The sequence below is a fragment of the Thamnophis elegans genome, chromosome 11 (assembly GCF_009769535.1).
Source record: "Thamnophis elegans isolate rThaEle1 chromosome 11, rThaEle1.pri, whole genome shotgun sequence".
Lineage (NCBI taxonomy): Eukaryota > Metazoa > Chordata > Lepidosauria > Squamata > Colubridae > Thamnophis > Thamnophis elegans.
This window is the reverse complement of record NC_045551.1, coordinates 23,002,123-23,021,007: the sequence shown is the minus strand read 5'-3', so window position 1 is coordinate 23,021,007 and position 18,885 is coordinate 23,002,123. Positions and strand designations below refer to the sequence as shown.

Below are 18,885 nucleotides of genomic sequence, written 5' to 3'. Positions count from 1 at the left end.
ACCTGTTATATACTGGAGAGTTAATCACTATGATCATTGTTTGTATGAAGTGCAATTTTTTAAATATATTATTTTACAACATGTGTGGTCATTGCATTTTGAAAAAAAAGCAAATTAAAAATTGAATTATCATTTATTATTTCAAAAATTGTCAAGGGACTGTTGAGGCACGCAACATCTTCAGGGTGGATTTTCTGGAGTAATAAAATATTTCAGAAAGTACAGGAGAAAGGTGGTTTTTTTCTGAGACATTTTAATAATTTAAAGAAATGCGTTATGAAACCAAGGGCACAATGAAGTGTTTAGTTCTTGGCAAAGTAAACAGCAGCTCAGTATGAATAATTCATAAGAATCATTGACTGGTACAGGAATTTATACATGCTTTGTTTGAAAGAATGCCATTTCAGTTCTGGTATCTTTGGATTTCAACTCCTCGATTTTGCCCTTGTTCACTCCTGTGAAAAATACAAATACATTAATGATTCCTCTTCTCTTGCTTCTCACTGAACGCGTTTTTGCAATTTAAAAGAGAGAGAAAGTTGGCATGCTGGATCATTGCAATGTCTGGACCGCCTGGAGTTATTGTCACTGGTGAACTTGGAATATTCAGAGGGATAGAACAGCATGTCAATTGCAAATATTTGGGATTTTTCATTTTCTTTTTTTAACTCCATGATACATGGTTTCTATTTTAAAAACTGTTTCTTATAGGGATACTGTTTCTGAAGTAAATCCAGGTTTATGAAAACAAATTCCATCCCAAGGTTCAAGCTCACAAATTAATTAAAGAGTAGAGTAATCAGGGTATTAGAATTTTATCATCTTGACGAATAGTTTGTAAGTCAAACCTTTATGTGAAAATAACCATTTAATATTATCTTTAAAACAAAACTAATTATTTTCTTTTGTGAGATTCAATACATTTAAGGTTCTGTGTACGTAAGGCTTTTGTTGCGTCTATTATGATTTTTTATAAAATTTAGATTAATTTTAAGACAATATGATAATTCTTACCCTATTATTATTTTTTGAACAGGAAACAGTTAAAGATAATTCACTTCTTTTTATGCCAAATGTTCTGAAAGTATATCTTGAAAATGGGCAAACCAAATCTTTTCGCTTTGATTGCAGTACTTCTATAAAGGTAAGCTGTTTTTCCTTGGAAAAATGAATACATTTTAAAAATAAAATTACATGAAATCTCTATAATATTTTAAAATAAGAAAACATTATATTTACAGTAAAACCCTCATGTATAGAATCTGAACTTGTATTGCCAGGGGGTGGGTAACTTTGTGGAATGTGAATTAAAGACCTAAGAAGATTTGAATTGTTTTCATGCTCATAAAATCTAATGTAGCATTCATAATTAGTAATAGGGGTCATTTTAATGACTGCAGCTTAATTGAAAATTATGTAGACCTCTGTAATACACACAAACACACACACATACACACACACCTTGTGCGGTTTATCAAACCTTGTTCATTGTTTCGCTTATCTCCCATCATGTAAATAACACAATGAAATGGAAATATAGATTTAATAATATGAAAAGACCACATAAATATGTATCCAATCTGCAATTTCCCCACATTGTCTACTACATAAAATTGCTAGAGAAGATGGTGGAATCCTTACTGGTCTTTGAACGTTGTCATTGTTTATAAGCAATTCAATGTTTTTCACACATTTCATAAAACTTTTGCTGTGACAATATCATATGAAAGCACAAGGGGAAGGAAGGAGCACTGCCTGAACAGTTGCGGTTTGATTCAGATTCAGGTGACAGCATCTATCCATAATAGAAGGAGGTTGTGAGTTATTTTTCAAAATTCTCCATTAGGTCTTTCAGTCATCTACTCCCAATATAAAAGCATCTACTTTTCAAATGTTCTTTGGTCAGAAAAAAAATTCAATTCCCAATGCTAACATTAAGGGCCACATCTGCCAAGATTAGGAGCTTCCAGTATATTCCTATGCTTGACTGCCACTGAGCATTAAAATATAAAATGCATCCTGTAGTTTGGTTTCTACTTTACAAAATCTTTATTTTATCAATCTGATATAATTTGCCAAAGCATAGTTTAGGTAATCCGCTAAGCCCCATACAATGCAGTAAAGTTAGTAAAGTGTTGCTACTTTTCAGAGTATAGGTACTTTTCTTTGTCTTTATTCCCTATTGGTTTTGGTAATATGAATATGGAAATATGGAAACACTGAAGCAAAGAAACAAAATATTTGTACTTCCATGTATTTGAGAATGGCCTCTTTTATTTTGAGTGTACAGGTAGTCCTTGACTTACAACCAGTGGTGGGATTCAAATAATTTAACAACCAGTTCTCTCCCCTAATCACCGGCTGGGTAGGTGTGGCTGGGTGGTCATGTGACTGGGTGGGCGTGACCAACTCAATGTCACTCAGGTTGAGGGGTGCCTCGCTACGCCTGGCCCTGCCTCACCCCTCTCCTCCCAGCCACTCCTTGTCATGCCTGACCTCTCCTCAACGTATGACCACAATTGAGCCCATAATTTATGGGCTGGATGTGTCATGCATTGGTCACACCCACACCCGGTTTAGTGAAGGGACAAAGTCCTGATATGTCATGTGACACTGCTGTGACGATGTGAGTTCAGCATCCCTGCTCTATAACATCTGTGGAATTACACTACCTGTTAAAAGCCTAGAATTAGGGTCATTATCTAAGAACAAGTTCCAATTATAAAAAAAATCACAACAAAGAACATGTAAAGATGAGGTTTTGTTTAAATAAATATATTATTCTTCTCTGGAAAATTAACAGGTCATACATACCAGTTGCTTGCACTCAACAGAGAATTTACAAAACGCTGAATTCTAGCTCTTTATTTTTATCTCATTTCTCCTTTTTCATTTTAATCTTGTATCATAAAGGATGTCATCTTAACCCTTCAAGAAAAACTCTCAATCAAGTGTATTGAACATTTTTCTCTGATGCTGGAACAAAAAACAGATGGGTCTGGAACTAAACTTCTCTTGCTCCATGAACAAGAGACACTAACTCAGGTTTGTTTAATAATTCAATTATATGTATACTGTGGATTTTTAAGCTGTAGTTGGTTAAAAAATGACCTTTGAAATTTTTTTTAGAAAGCAGTATTGTTATTGATATTATTTCTAGAACACTTCCATTTAAATGGCTTACAAGAGGCAGGTATATTAAGTAAGAATATCATGAATTAAAGATGTTTATGGATATTCCTATAAGTAGAAATAGTCTTAGCAGAAAAAAAAAACCATGTACAGCAGTATTTGTTGAAGGTTCTACAAACTGCGTTGCACATGGTGGTCAGTCTGGTTGCCGATTTTCAGCTTTGGAGTATACAGGATTGTTCTAGTGGGCAATAGATCTAATTTGCTCCTTAAGGAACATATTAGAATTTTTTTTGAAGTGGAGATGCGCTTGATTGTCTTTCAATGTTTCAGCAACTTGCATGGATATATCATTCATGAATTATCTTCCATAAAAATCAAGTCTTGGAGATTTGTCAAAAAGTAAATAAGAGTTGAAATACTAAAAAGGGCAACAGATGACAGATAGATATAGAATACTTCTTAATATGGTAATTGCTCCATGAAGGGTTAGAAAATAGAGGTAGAATGTAGAAATTGGGAAATAGTATTAAGTATACTGATAGATAATAGAATATATTATAATTACTATAAATGTTAGAAGTTGAAAGATTATTGGTATGTGTATCTCAACAGTATTATTATTGTTATTTGTATTGTGTATAAAGTACATCAACCCAGACAATACACTGTTCACTAAGCATTTATGGATGTTAAAGAAAAAAACTATAAATAAAATTATTTTTTTTAAAAAATCAAGTCCACCTCCCATCCATTTATGTTTCAGCTTTTAAAGAAAGTCCTAAGAGAGCATCTAGAATAAGTTAGAACCCCTTTCTTGGCCCGTGTTTGAATATTCTGTTCTCAGTAATTTTTAGTTTTTTCTTTAGCATTTTGTTCTTGTTATTATTTTGTTTAATTCCTTAATTTTATTATGATGTGGTATTTTAATTAGAAGAGAAAGTAAGCCACTCAGAGTCCTATTGGATTGGAGCAACATAGAAATCCCAGTAAAATAAAATAGAACATTGAATCTGTTTCTAATTGAACTAAAATGTTAAAATTTATATTGTATAGACTAAAACATTTTCAGAAAGTAGACATATTTGCCTCAAAACTGGAATCAAGTATCTTTCAAAATAAGTAGTATACTTTATGATTATGCAGAAAGATAAACTTTGTACAGAGTTATATGCAAAAGTTGAGGCACCTCTAATGATATTATGTGCTTCACTTAATTCCCTAATGGAAGAGAAGCTGACATCTACATGTAGAAAATTAAAGTCAGTACTTTTCCTCAAATTTGAATGCATATTTACTACCCTGCACAATTATTAGTTAAGTTGTATTTTGAAAGATTAACTTTATTATTGAACAACTACAATGCTCTCATTCCATCTAAAATGTTAATAAACCTCAAACCTGAATATTTAAGAAAGTAAAAGTGAAGCTTTGGCTTTCTTAGGAAAATACCTATGTGTGCACTATATTTGGGCAACTATTAATGTGCAGAATTATTATACAACTAAATGAAAAATGAAAATTTGCTCAACTCATTTATTTACATCTCTTAAAGTGAGAATAATAAACAAACAATTCAAAACGTACAAATAAACATTTGTGACATTTCAAAACAAATCAGTGACCAATATAGCCATCCTCCTTTTCAATAACAGTCATAAGCCTTCAATTCATGGAGTGTCAGTTTCAACCCGAAAAAGTCTTAACTAGCTCATCTTTCATAATACCAACCCATACCAATACCCCATCTCTACCTTGCTGGCATCTGATTTGAAATGGAGCTCTGTGCCCATTACTAATGCAGCCACGGGCCCATCCATCTGGTCCGTCAAGAGTCCATGAAACCTTTGAAAAATCTATTTTCACATATTTCTTGGTCCAGTCTTGCCATTTCAACTTATATGTCTTGTTCAGTGGTGGGGTTTCAGCTTTCCATACCTTGGCCATGTCTGAGTACTGAACACCTTGTACTTCTGGGGACTCCAGGTAGGTTGCAGTTCTGGAATATGTAGGATAATGGGTTCCTGGTAGCTTCACATTTGATTCTTCTCAAAACTTTGCCAGTTAATGTGCATCTTTTTTTCTCAACACATTTCTTCTGACCCTATTGACTATTTGAAACAAAATGGTTGATAGTTTTGTGATCAAACTCCAAGGTCTTAGCAATTTCAAGAGTGCTGCATCCCTCTGAAAGGCTTTTTTCAATTTTGATTTTTCAGAGTCAGTTACATCTCTTTTTTTGGCCCATTTTGCCTGAGGAAAAGAACCTACCGTACCTATTAATTTTACACACCTTGATAATAGGGTGTTGATCACCTTAGGCCACATCCTCCAACATTACACAAATACACATCACCTGATATGCTTATCCACTAAGACTAAGCATTCAAGTTTGGAGGTGGAACATATGATATTAACATATCATATTAAAATGATATGGTCAAAATACTCACCTAATAAGTGTATTTCCGTGCAGTTGTTTATAAACTGGAAATAAGACAAATTTTGAATATGACAGTAGAAGAAATATGGACACCCTTTGAGTCAGTACTTTTTAATGCCTCCTTTGTCAGAAGTATGTTTTTAGTAGGTGTCCAAAAGGTTTCCTATTCTTGCTTTTGCATTTGCCCATACTTTGCTTTGCAGAATTTATCTGATTGATTATATCCCATTAATGTCATCTTCCAGTTACTGCATAGGTCAGTGATGGCGAACCTTTTTTGGCTCACGTGCCAAAATCAGGGGGAATGCAGGGGGATTGTGCCTGGGCATGCCACACATGCGCATGCTTCCCCCATCTGTGCGCATGTGTGTGCAACCAGCACTCTCTCCCACTTTTGGCATTCTTTTTTCGCCCTCTGCAGGCTCCAGAGGCTTTCTAGGAGCCTGGGGAAGGTGAAAACAGCCTCTCCCCTGGGAGGTCCTCTGGAGGCTTCAGGAGCTTCCAGTTTGCTTGTGGGGCTGTTTTTCGCCCTCCGGAGCCTTCAAGAGGCTTCAGGGGCAAAAAACAGCCTTACGGTCAGGGAAGCGTCCTGAAGGCTCCAGAGGGCAAAAAATGACACTATGGCCAAACTGGAAGTGACTTCCAGTTTGGCCGTAGGGCTGTTTTTCGCCCTCTGGAGCCATCAGGAGCCTCCTGAAGGCTCTGGAGGGCAAAAAACGGACCTATGGCCAAACCGGAAGTGACTTCCGATTTGGCCGTGGGGCGTTTTTTGCCCTCCTGAGCCTTCAGGGAAGCCTCCTGAAGGCAACAGAGGGTGAAAAACGGCCCTACAAGCAAACTGGAAGTCCATTCCCGAACTTCCGGTTTGGCCGTAGGGCTGTGTTTTCGCCCTCCAGAGCCTTCAGGGAAGCCTCCTGAAGGCAACGGTGGATGAAAAATGGCCCAACGAGCAAGCCGGAAGTCCGTTCCCAAACTTCCAGGTTGGCCATAGCACTGTTTTTTCGTGCTCCGGAGGCTTCAGGGAAGCCTCCGAAGAGCAAAAAATGGCCTCAAAAGAAAGCTGAAGTCAGCTGACCAGTGCACACGTGGGCACCAGAGCTGACAGGGCAACACCTCGTGTGCCCTGACAAATGGCTCTGCGTGCCACCTGTGGCATGCATGCCATAGGTTCGCCATCACGGGCATAAGTAGATTTTCTTCATGATATTCTGTCCCTAGTCAGGCCTTGAAAGTCTTCTAATGGTCTACCTATACCACCAGTATAACTGAGTCCATCACCTTACTATTGGCTTACTCTTTCCTCAGAATTTTTCTAGCTCACAATAATTCTTACGTTTTTTTGTAGGCATTGCATGTTTCAGATTTCCCTGCCAATTTTTCAATAACATTCAATAATGGTTGAATGTGCTAGTTATTCTAAAACTTTTATATTTCTTCTAGTAAGTACTTCATACTTGAATGGAAATATCCTCATACTTCATAATTGCTGATATATCCAATCTTTTCACTTTCAATTTCCTCACTGTCTGTAAAATATCAATATGTCTCTCAAATAGCCAGATCCACTACCATGGAGCGCTTTATAGGTGGTGAGTAGGACCTTGAAGTGCACCCGGAGACCAACAGGTAGCCAGTGCAGCTCACGGAGGATCGGTGTTATGTGGGCGAACCGTGGTGCGCCCACGATCACTCGCGCGGCCGCATTCTGGACTAGCTGAAGTCTTCGGATGCTCTTCATGGTTTTAGCTGCCATATTTCATGATGACTTTTGTGATAAGATTGAGAAATTGCCAACTAAAATTTTCAAATAGCCATTTGTAGCTATTCATCATTGGTTATTGGTGTTTTTCATGCCCACACATATCCGTAATCGATAAGTCTGTTTTAGGTGTCATTTTGTCTTAGAGATTTCAAAGTTAAAGCAATCTGACTTTCCCCCTATTCACCTCATTTTATTGCCAGGAGTTCTAAAAAGGTTCCCCATAGAAAAGTAAAAATATTTCATGTATAAACCAACTGAATAATTATAGTCCATCTCCAAAAGAAAAATGCATTTCTCTTTTTTTAATCTTTAAATTGGGCTATTTTGCTTTGATCACTCACTGAAACAGTTATTCTTGGCAGAATAATTTGGGGAATGATCGGGAGAAAAAACCAAGGACATTGGAAGAGGAAATGAAGAGAACACAGGGGAGGGATATTGGGCAACTCAAACACATGTGGGCAAGCAAGTGCTCTGCTGAGACAAGGCTGATAGCAGTAAAGTCAGTTTGAGGGTTAAGGTAAGGATGAAGTTCAGATGCTGGGAAGATTAAATGTGGGTAGCTCACTGGCTATAGGAAGAGAAAGAGAGGGTAGAGGGAAGATACTTTTTTTTTTACCTTACTCACACTATCCAGATTTTCTTTCCCCCAAAACTCAGGACAACCAAAACATTCTGGGCCTTATTTCTGTTAACCTGCAGCTGACCCAATCTGGCAGAACTTCCAGAATGGAGTAACCTTTTCTAAGTTCAAAGCAGTTTTTTTTACCATTTTGTGCACATCTCTAATTACCCTGAATCTTTTTAAACAAAACGTGATGTCTTATTCGGGAAAACTATAATCTACCTATTTTGATAATTGAAGCTGCAGACAAAAGTTCTGAGTGATTTCATTTATTTATCATTAAGAATCTGAAATATTCTAGACACAGCACTACGAGATTCTTAGAAGCTTGCTTACTATGGTAGTATGATCCTTGCTTGGATTTTTTTTATTGTGACATTCTGCAAATTGGTCACCTGTGCCTCAAGCTGGTGGTGGTATTGCAGCAATGCAAGGTGTCTGATGGATAGTAGAGTCTCCTGGGGATTGGAGGCCATTCCTAAAATTCTAATCTTATCAAAGGAATTGTTGTCTCAACATCTGTAGGACACCAGATTAAGGAAAGTTGATCTATAGAAGCAGATGGTATAGGTGGTTTAAATTAAGAAATAAAACCTCAAATAACAAATAACAGGAAAAAATGGACGGAGCAAAATATACATTATTTCAATAAATAAATACATCTGTAAATAATATTGCTGTTGAGAGACAGCTTATCTGAACTCTCAAATTGCATTTTTAAACACCTTAGTGTTAGAAATATTCAACGGCAGCTCCCAAGTTTGCATATCTCTGAAATATTCAACTGGCCTCTAGGAAAAGCCTTCTGCTATCTCAAGGATTGCATAATTTAACAAATCAGGCCAAGAGAAATAGCAAGATAGAGAAGGAAAAGATTTGATTCTACCATGTTTCAAAGCTTAGGTTTCTGCCACATTTTTCCAACTATTCCCAGTGGATAGAATTCTCTCAGGGGTGGCAATAACACCTTTTCTCCCAGTGCAAATTAACAGGAACTGTGACCAGCACTGTAGCAGTAGTCATGCAGTAGAATCTTGGACCCTTGAATTTTCTAAACTGAGGGCAAAATCAGATTAGTCAAATTAAACTCATTTTGGGAAGGACACTGTTTTCTTTTTCTTCCACATGGTGTATCCAATAATGTTAGAAGGTTAGAACAGGTACTTCTCCTATATTTATAAGATACTTAAAAGAAGGAAGTCTGTAGATTTATCTATAGATTTAAAAGCATATATGATAATGAGAATGGTTCTTTTCCAGACTCAAATAAACATTTCTCTGTCATCCAGTTTATAATAATAATCAAAATAGAGCTGGAAGGGAGTTTAGAGGTCTTCTAGTCCAACCCGCTGCTCAAGCAGGTGATCTTATACCATTTCAAACAAGTGGCTGTCCAGTCTCTTCTTAAAAACCTCTAGTGATTTACCCACTCACAGAAGTACCCACAACTTCTGAAGGTAAGCTGTTCCACTGGTTAATTGTTCTCACTGTTATTGAAGTTTCTCCTTAATTTCAAGTTGCTTCGCTTTTTGAATAGTTTCCATCCATTGTTTCTTCTCAGGTGCAGGTGATTTATATTCAAGATCAGGCAGGTCTTCTCTTACCATTTTCTTGCTTATTTTAATTTTAATTTTTAGTGTGTCTTTTACAGTTATATTTTGGTAGATTTTGTGGTTTTTGTGTGTGTGAAGACTGATGCAAAGAATAAGTTAACCAGTTCTGCTTTCTCTTACTACCTGTTATTTCCTTGCCCTCTTCTCTCTTTAGTGGACCGATGTTTCCTTGACCTTTTTTTCTTGTAATTTATCTGTCGAAACATTTTTTTTAATTTTCTTTGACTTTTATTGCAAGTCTTTGTTAATTTTGAGTCTTTCCTGACTTCATCTTTGCAGATTTGGGTTATCTGTTGATACTCTGCCTTAGTTATGTGTTTCTCTTTCCCTTTTTTAAATTATCCTTTTTGTCTTTCAGTTGAGTCTTTCAGAGAGATCTTTGTGCAACCATGCTGGTTTCTTCCTGGATTTCTTGTTTTGCTTTTTCAGTGGTATTGTGTTGGGCTTTTATGGTCAAATCTTTCAGTGTTTCCCATGCTTCTTGCGTTGTTTTCCCTTTTAGAATTTTCATCCATGGAATTTTTCTTAGGCTCTCTCTGAATTTATTAAAATCAGCTCTGTTGAAGTTTGAGATACTGGGTGGATTATGTTCTATTGCTTGTGTTTGCATTATATTGAATTCCAATATGACATGGTCACTCTCGCCCAAAGTTCTGGCAACTTCAACTTCCTTTATCACTTCTTCTCTACTAATAAAAAGTAGGTCCAATATAGCTTTTCCCCTAGTTCCCTCCTCTACCTTTTGGATGACAAAGTTATCCACTAAATTGATTAGGAATCTGTTTGATTTCCCACTTGCTGCAGAGTTTGTCTACCAATTGATATCAGAGTAGGTAAAGTCCCCCATTACTACTGTGATATGTTTCCTACATACATTTGTTAATTGATTAGCAAAGAGTTCATCTATTTCTTCTGCTTGGTTGGGTGTTCTTTAATACGGTATTTGCCTACAGCAATGTCATTCTTTTTTCCTTTTATATTGACCCATACGGATTCTAGGAAATTTCCATCCTTGGTTGATACTGTAAACGACACCTGTCTCTGGTGTTGAAATGCTTTTTCTTAGAATTGGCTAAGCATTTTTAAGTACACTCTGATTAACATTGCCTTGGCTACTCAATATAAAGTAATATGGAGAAAAACAGAAAATTCATGGTTTATTTTGCACAGTTTGGAGGGCAATGTCTCTGAATTATAATGAAAGTATTTTGTTTCTCTAGGTGACCCAAAGGCCAAGCTCCCATAAAATGAGATGCCTGTTCAGAGTCAGTTTTGTTCCAAAGGATCCTATTGACCTTTTACGACGGGATGTGGTTGCCTTTGAATATCTCTACGTACAGGTATATTACAGAGTTGAAAACAGCACAATGAAATGTCAATAAAGTGACTCACGTGGTTCTTTTTATGAAGCTTCCTTGCAATTAATTTTTAAAAAAATATTTTGATTACAATGGGAATATCAATAAAAACAACACAAAGGATTTTGGCATCCATGCTGATGATTTTGAAATACAGAAGAGCTAGATTTCACACTTGTTGTTGTTATTTTAATCTGTTACATTTTCTGGAGTTTGTACTTCCTGTGAATCTGAAAGGGTCTGGTTTAGAATAGGTTGCTCTTAGCACTGTAAACACTAAAATAAAAGTTATTCTGGTTACTCCAAATTAATCAACTTAATATATTTGTCCTTTTTATCTCTACTTATTTATCGATAGTTTGTCTGGCAGTGTTAGTTCCCAATCATTATGAGCTTGCCTTTTGGAGAAGAGATAGTCATAATGCAATATTTTAAAAAGATGCTTAAGCTTGATACTCCCTCTGCTGGTTTTTTGACAGAGCTGTAATGATGTGGTTCAGGAGAGGTTTGGGCCTGAGCTAAAATATGATATTGCACTGAGATTGGCAGCATTACAAATGTATATTGCAACAGTGACCACAAAACACTCTCAAAAAATTTCTCTAAAGTACATCGAGTAAGTATAGAATAGAATTTTCATAACATGTGAGTATTAGAGATATGAAATTTGTAATGAAATTAATGCTACTGTAAAATTTAATGGTTCTATTTGAAAAAAAAAACCCTCTTAAGAATATTTATGTTAATATGAGAATTTAAGTAAATTTAACTCGTATTTTATACTTGGAGATGATTGTCAAATCAATTTAAGTTATACCATTGGAACTTCCTCACCAACATCATTTCTTATTTACTGTTTAATTTACCTTTTAATATCCTTGAAACAGTATTGTTTTATTTGGATATCATTTTTTAAGGAATTTAATTACAGTACTAAAAATAATGGAAACTTTAAAAAAAGAAAAAAATGGTAAAAAAGAATAAAAAGTGCAGGAAAAAAAGGATATGATAAAGGAAAAATATGTATTAAAAATTACTTCCAACCTTTATTATAACATGTGTGGACAAATGTAATAAGTCTTCGTTCCCATAAGGTTAGCAGCAGACATCTTTACAGCCCATATCCCATTCCTTATCTATCAACATATCTATAAAATCTCAACATTTCTATCTTGGTGTCATACAGGTCCATACAGGATTGCTAGAACTTTTTGAAATAAATCTCTTATTTGAATCTTGAACAAATAAACCACCTTTATATTCCTTTCTTTTACTTCTAATGGTCTTCAAAGATATTTCCAATTTTATGTTTTGTGTCAGTTTTAAATCACATTTAATCAGCACAAAAACAGCCTTTTTTCCCCTTCTATTGAAAATTTTTAATCCTGTCCAAGTCCAAAATGATAAAGTTGCTTATCTTTATTATGAACCAGGTAGGCAAAATAAATCTGGTTCCCATGAGAAGCTATTTTTAATAGTTAATTCCAAAATATTAGAGTAAAACTAAATACTCTAAAATTTAACGGGAGCCTCAATGCATTTGCAACTTTTTAAGATCAAAATCTTTTTTAGCTTTTTGTGGTTTATTTCAAGTTCTTTAAGATTTTAAGTTTGTGCCACCATGGTGCTTATAATATAAGATTGTATTCTTCGATTACGGTGTATAATATAATATAATATAGTATAATATAATATTGTATTCTATAATTATAAAGAATACACTATAAATTTAGAAGAATATTTAATTTAAAAAAACAAAAGAACAATTTTGACAGCATAAATAGATAAACAATCCATATTTGCTTGACCATATAACCATTTTCTCAGATTGCATGGGTTCTTATAAACATAGGTAATTCTTATAGAAATGTGAATTATAAATATCTTTTAAATTGCAGAAAAGAATGGGGACTAGAAACTTTTATTCCATCTGCTGTATTGCAGAGCATGAAGGAAAAGAACATAAAGAAAGCACTTTCACACCTTGTCAAAGCAAATCAAAATCTAGTTCCTCCAGGTAAAAAGGTAATATATTTGCATCTCAATAGAAATACATTTTCATAATAAAGAGAGTATAATCCAAAAGAAAGAATTTAAAAGAAATCTTTCAGATACAAAAAATGACCAACTTATTTCTTAGAGATTGCCTGGATCTACAATGTGTAGTGCTTACTGTATAAAGAACAATGGAAAAAAATAATTTAGCAAAGTCATTTTTAATATTGAAAGTACTGGGTTTTGTTAGTCACAAGAACATAACTTCTGTTCATTTGATTTGATTGAGTTTGCTCTGCATTACATAACAAAAGTGCTTGAAAATTCTTTTCCTGTTTTAAATCATCTATCTAGGGAATCTTTCAGTGCTATATATCTTTCTCATCATACAATCCCCTTGATTTTTTTTAATACCGTCAAGTGAACTATTCTGGTTTAGTTATTAACTTTTGACATTAAAGGATGTAGGCTGTGGTTTCTTGAAATTCACATCATATTGGATATATCTGAAATATGATTCATATATTAAAAGGCTCTACTAGATTGAGGTAATCACTCCTGAATTCCCTTCATTTCAGAGGAATGTCTGATGCAAGGATGTATTTAGCTTTCTTTGTCTGAAACAGTCTAGACTAGTTTTGCACTAGTTTTGCATTTTGTAAATGATTTGGAAAAAACATTGTGTACCTTCTGCATCGCATATTTCTGTTGTTCAGATTAAAATAGCCCACATACACCTGAAGAAAGTGGGGATCCCTTTAATGAAAATTAGAGAGATGATGTGCTCACACTAGAATCAACCTGACTTAATTCTTCTGAATTATTTCAGAAGTATACAAATCTAGAAATCTAATGTCTTGTCAGATATTGAAATTAGATAGAGGAAGTCAATTCTCCGTAAGGCTTTCTGACTTTAGTAACAGCATGGTCAAGCAAAATTCTCACTGAATCTTTGTGGGTGATTTTCATGTTATTAGAGTTGTGGATCTTCAATGTCATTGCAAAGATTTTGCTTGCGGTTATAGATGCTGTTTTCTCCATTTCCTCAGAATCTCTTTAAGCCACGTAAGAATCGAGAGCAGTGGTGAAATTCAAAATTTTTATTACCAGTTCTGTGGACGTGGCATGGTGACGGTGGCAGGGGAAGAATACTGCAAAATCCCTATTCCCACCCCACTCTGAGGCCAGCCAGAGGTGGTATTTACCAGTTCTCCGAACTACTCAAAATTTCCGCTACCAGTTCTCCAGAACCTGTCAGAACCTGCTGAATTTCACCCCTGATCGAGAGTTATGCTGATAAATTAAGATGGTGTTGAAATCTACAACAGTGTCCCTTGCTTTAATATCTGAATGCTTTAAGCCTTATGCCTGCTATTGCTTGCCTAAGTACTGGGTTTGGGAAGAGATAGATCATGGAGGAGGAAAATAAGAAGAATAATTGCAATCGATGGTATTGTCTGCATTTCCCTGGTTTATGATTAGGAGAAAGAATTCAGTTCAGATATATTTGCCTTCAGCTTGTTATTAACGCAACCATAGAATTCCAAAGATTCTAAGAACTTGTGCAAGATCTGCTGAAGCATTTTGGACTAATAAGTACCAACCAGAGACAGCCCCAAAAGGAGAATCTTTTCTACTGGTCAAAAATGCCAGGAAATTCCAAAATCTAAAAATGAGCACAATGCCAAAAAATACTTACCTGTGTTTTATCATTGGAATAATTTTTTAAAAATCCCACCCCTTTACTTTCAGCTCTCTGCTCTGCAAGCCAAAGTACACTATCTCAAGTTTCTCAGTGAACTGCGACTATATGGAGGACGGGTATTCAAGGCAACATTAATGGTGGGCTTGTTTCTCCTGACTTTATAGTTTTTGTCAAATAAACTGAAGCCTGATAATAATGGGATAATCATATAATTGCATTATAAATAATATTGAACCAAGTTGTACAATATCTTTACTGTTATTTTGCATAATATTGCTAATGTTAAATAATTTATATTAGCTTTGTTTTTCACAAGGCCAAGTATGTAAATTTAGGAAAACCTTCAAAGATATTTTCTGAAAGGAGCACTTTGATCTATAACCTATTAATAATAGAATTAAATGAAATACATTCCGTGAAATAAGACTGCTTTGGATCTACGTGCATAATGACACTATATAAAGTTCTGTCTTTTTTATTTCCTGTGTTGTAGCAGGGAGAAAAGCGTTCTGAGGTCACCTTACTAGTGGGACCACGGTATGGCATCAGCCATGTAATCAACACTAAAACAAATCTCGTAGCTCTCCTGGCAGATTTTAGCCACGTGAACAGAATTGAAATGTTTGCAGAAGATGAAACTACTGTCAGAGTTGAGCTCCATGTGTTAGACGTAAAAGTAAGTTGATTGTTGATGGGTATTAACAACAAAGAGCTGTTTATTGTAAGAATATTAACTAAAAAAAATTCAGTCAGTTAATCAGTTTTGGTGATCCATTTAATTCAGCTTTAGAATTCTACACTGAATTAAGAATTTAGAATTAATTCTATTACATTGCAATAATGCATGGGCATTAGAAAACTTTAAAAAAAGTTTTTTAAAGGTTTATTTTAAAATAAAATTATTATGACAAATTCACAATATTTTAAGCAAAATATTTGCTCTCTTTACTTCTTAATCTTATTTTCAGATTTGGTATTCTAATTCTATTGTGAGTAAAGTACAAGTAAAGAACAAAAGTTTACTCATTTAAAAAAATCCAAATAGGAATAATGTTGAGATTTGAAAGTATTTGGAGATTTTGAAAATATTTGAATGAGTTGAAATATAATTTTGCAAATGATATGTATCTTAGAAAATTCAATCACAATCTCTTATTTATTTTCAACTAAAATTCATAGTTATCCTTTATAGAAGGTTTATTCACAACATTTTCTTAATATGCACTGAATTTTCCTTGTATTGCTTTGATTAAATTTAGGGGCATTAAATAGCAGCTCTTATAATTTTGTATATTGCTTGACTCCTTTCAAGCAAAACAGAACTGACTACTTTGTTTTTCATTTGATGTTTTTATTACTGTGTTGATAGCACTGAACCAAAAAAAAAATAATTAATATTTTTGGGTTAGATGATTTCAAAAATTGCCATCTTGGTTTTTTTAAAGGGAACCTGACTGAATTCTTATGGCAGCTAAATGATAAGTTATAGTGATGACAACTCAGTAATTTTTCTCATTCAACTTTCAAAAAGATGCTATCTTGATCAGAATGTCCCAGTCAGTTAGGAGAGAGCAATGTCGGCCTCATACAGGTCTGTTAAAAAGAGATAGCTGTTTTATTCATACACAGGGTTCTTTCCCAAAATTTAAATGACATAAATTTCAGCTGTCTATTTCAAAATACTTATGTATTCTGTCTAGACCATTTCTTCAGCTTCTATAGCCACTGCTTTGTGTTATTGGAAGTGTAAGTCTTGATCATAAAATACAACCTATCGAGTAGAAAACTAGGGCAACTAAACACACTCCTTATTTGTCTGATCCTACAATTCAGCTATGCTATAACCCAGAACTAGTTTCAAACTGACCTAAATAATTCTTCACAGGTGATTACACCAGACATAATGGTCTCTTTCATATATTTCTTTATAATATGAAACATTATTGGAATGATAATCAAATTCCTCTGATTATTTTATTGCAATTCTTAGTAAGTTTGTAAACAGTTTTTTGTACAGTACAGTTAATAGCAATGTTTCATTGTTATTTTTGCAATTTATTGCATATGCTTCCAAATGTATTACTATAAGAAGCTGTTATTTTCCTTATGTATATCTGACAAATTCATGGAAATCCATTGAACATCATAAAATAAATATGTTTAAGATCATTATATAAGTGTAGACACAATTAAAATATCTGTATTAACATATAATTAATTATTCATTTTATTTCCAAAATATACTGCATTTTAGTTGCTTTCTGATAATATTTTTTTAATGCATAGCCAATCACATTGCTGATGGAATCATCAGATGCCATGAATCTTGCATGCTTAACAGCTGGATATTATAGACTCCTAGTTGATTCCAGGCGATCAATATTTAATATGGCCAACAAGAAAAACTGTGGGACCTGTGAAACAGGTAATTAATACTACAATGCGGTGAACAATGCAGTATGCAAAAGAATATAGTTGTTTATTTTTCAAATAGCTTCTACTTCATTCAGTAGAGAACTTTGATAGTAAAGCATTTGGATTTTCAAATGTGATTTCTAAGTTAAAAGTAACCTTCTTGAACCTGAACTATTTATTCATGTTAGCTTTCTTATCTGCTTGTGCCCAAATAGAATTGATCATGGTATTTTTTTTAGAGTAGGCAGTCAAAATTCTTTTTTTGCTTTTTTATTTATTTTGATTGTAAATCTTTATTCTAAATTCACTGTGGGTATTTCCATGACATAGAAAGAACGCATCAAGAGCAACTCACTATATTCAAAGAGTTAATGTGAGTTAATGTTTAGGAATTACAAATAATTTAATCTGAAATATTAAACTACTGCACAATCTATTTTGATAACTCATTTTTCACCTTATATACCATTCTTTTAGGGATTGAAACTAAAGGAAAATTTAATCATCATGGATCTGAGTGGAACTGTGTAACCAAAATGACTACATTCTCAGCAGCAGAGCAGGAAGCCCTAATGTTTGCTGATAATAAACAAAAAACTTCAGAGGTCTGTGATACCGTCATTTGTCCAAAAGAACATAGACATCTGTACATAGAGAATGTTTATAATTCAAGTGGACTTGATCAACAGTTGGCTAAACATAATGACTTTACAGAGGCAGAAGATAATGAAAATTCAAACCTGCAACCCATGCTGTCCTTTTCCGGAGGATTGGAATCAAGCAAGAAAATTCAAGCATCTCCAAGAGCTGCAAAAGTATCTTTTATTTTTGGAGATCATGATTTGGATGGTGTGAATCCTCAAACTCTTGGTTATGAAAGATTATTGGATGAAAGTCCAGAAGCACTAGATAAACAGGCCACCCTTTATATAAGTCATGCCAATGACATTAAGAGTTTGGAGTTGTCCCCAGATGCTGAAAGTTTTCATTTTGCTGCTAATTCTGTTTATACAGGTTTACATGATGGGAAAATATTTGAAGGTGCAGAAGGAATAGAAGAGCCTCTCCTTCATGATATTTGCTACGCAGAGAACACAGATGATGCTGAAGAGGAAGATGATGTCAGCTGTGAGGAAGACATTATGGTTGGAGAAATCGATAGGTCTGCTCTTCTCAGCCTTTCAGGTTCTAGTGATGATATCATAGACTTGACATCACTCCCACCTCCTGAAGGTGATGATAATGAAGATGACTTCCTGTTGCATTCTCTAAATATGGCCATTGCTGCTCCTCCACCAGGATTCAGGGATAGTTCTGATGAGGAAGATTCTCAGAGTCACACAGTACAGTACAGAGCAGACAAGGAAGAAACTAATAATATTGGGAGTAGTGATATTCCAGTGTCACTTATTGATGCCGTCCCTACTAATCCTGAAGAGAAATGTGAAAAAGGACTGGAAAATGTTGTGGTATCTACGCTTCAAACCCTGAAGGCCTTATCTGCTTCTGAGGAACACCAGATGAATGAAAATTCAGGTTCTTTCACCACTGTTACCTTTATTCATTGAAAGAAATCATATCATTTCATCCCTTTCCCCCATTTAGGCTTTTCAGCATTAGCTCTTTTGAAAACATTTTGTTATTGTGTTGTTACTTTTTGACCATCACCTACAGACACCATATAATAAAACTACCATTACATTAAATTGCCTTACTTGGAATCAATGCAATATGTGATTCAGTATTTCAGAACCATTTTTAAGCTTATAAACCCCTTATCTTTATCAGTATATTGAAGTGCCTGATATGATTTCATTAATTGGCTCTTGTGTTTTGT

The 18,885-nt window shown here is 34.6% G+C and overlaps 1 protein-coding gene and 1 long non-coding RNA gene across 2 annotated transcripts in view; one reads left to right on the top strand and one right to left on the bottom strand.

Annotated features, from left to right (window-relative positions):
• The window catches only part of FRMPD4 (FERM and PDZ domain containing 4), a 79,613-nt gene that overhangs the window by 55,201 nt on the left and 5,527 nt on the right, over positions 1 to 18,885 (top strand). Inside the window, exons 6-14 of the mRNA XM_032226758.1 lie at positions 1,037 to 1,144; positions 2,914 to 3,045; positions 10,796 to 10,915; positions 11,413 to 11,549; positions 12,832 to 12,958; positions 14,681 to 14,770; positions 15,127 to 15,309; positions 16,920 to 17,058; positions 17,526 to 18,584. Coding sequence (XP_032082649.1) covers positions 1,037 to 1,144; positions 2,914 to 3,045; positions 10,796 to 10,915; positions 11,413 to 11,549; positions 12,832 to 12,958; positions 14,681 to 14,770; positions 15,127 to 15,309; positions 16,920 to 17,058; positions 17,526 to 18,584 — 2,095 coding nt within the window. The remainder of the gene's footprint in view (positions 1 to 1,036; positions 1,145 to 2,913; positions 3,046 to 10,795; positions 10,916 to 11,412; positions 11,550 to 12,831; positions 12,959 to 14,680; positions 14,771 to 15,126; positions 15,310 to 16,919; positions 17,059 to 17,525; positions 18,585 to 18,885) is intronic.
• On the bottom strand, positions 396 to 17,873 carry LOC116514919. The gene is made up of 3 exons (XR_004256171.1): positions 17,789 to 17,873; positions 1,015 to 1,158; positions 396 to 455 (listed from the first exon to the last, which is right to left on the bottom strand). It is a non-coding gene; the product is annotated as an uncharacterized LOC116514919 (long non-coding RNA).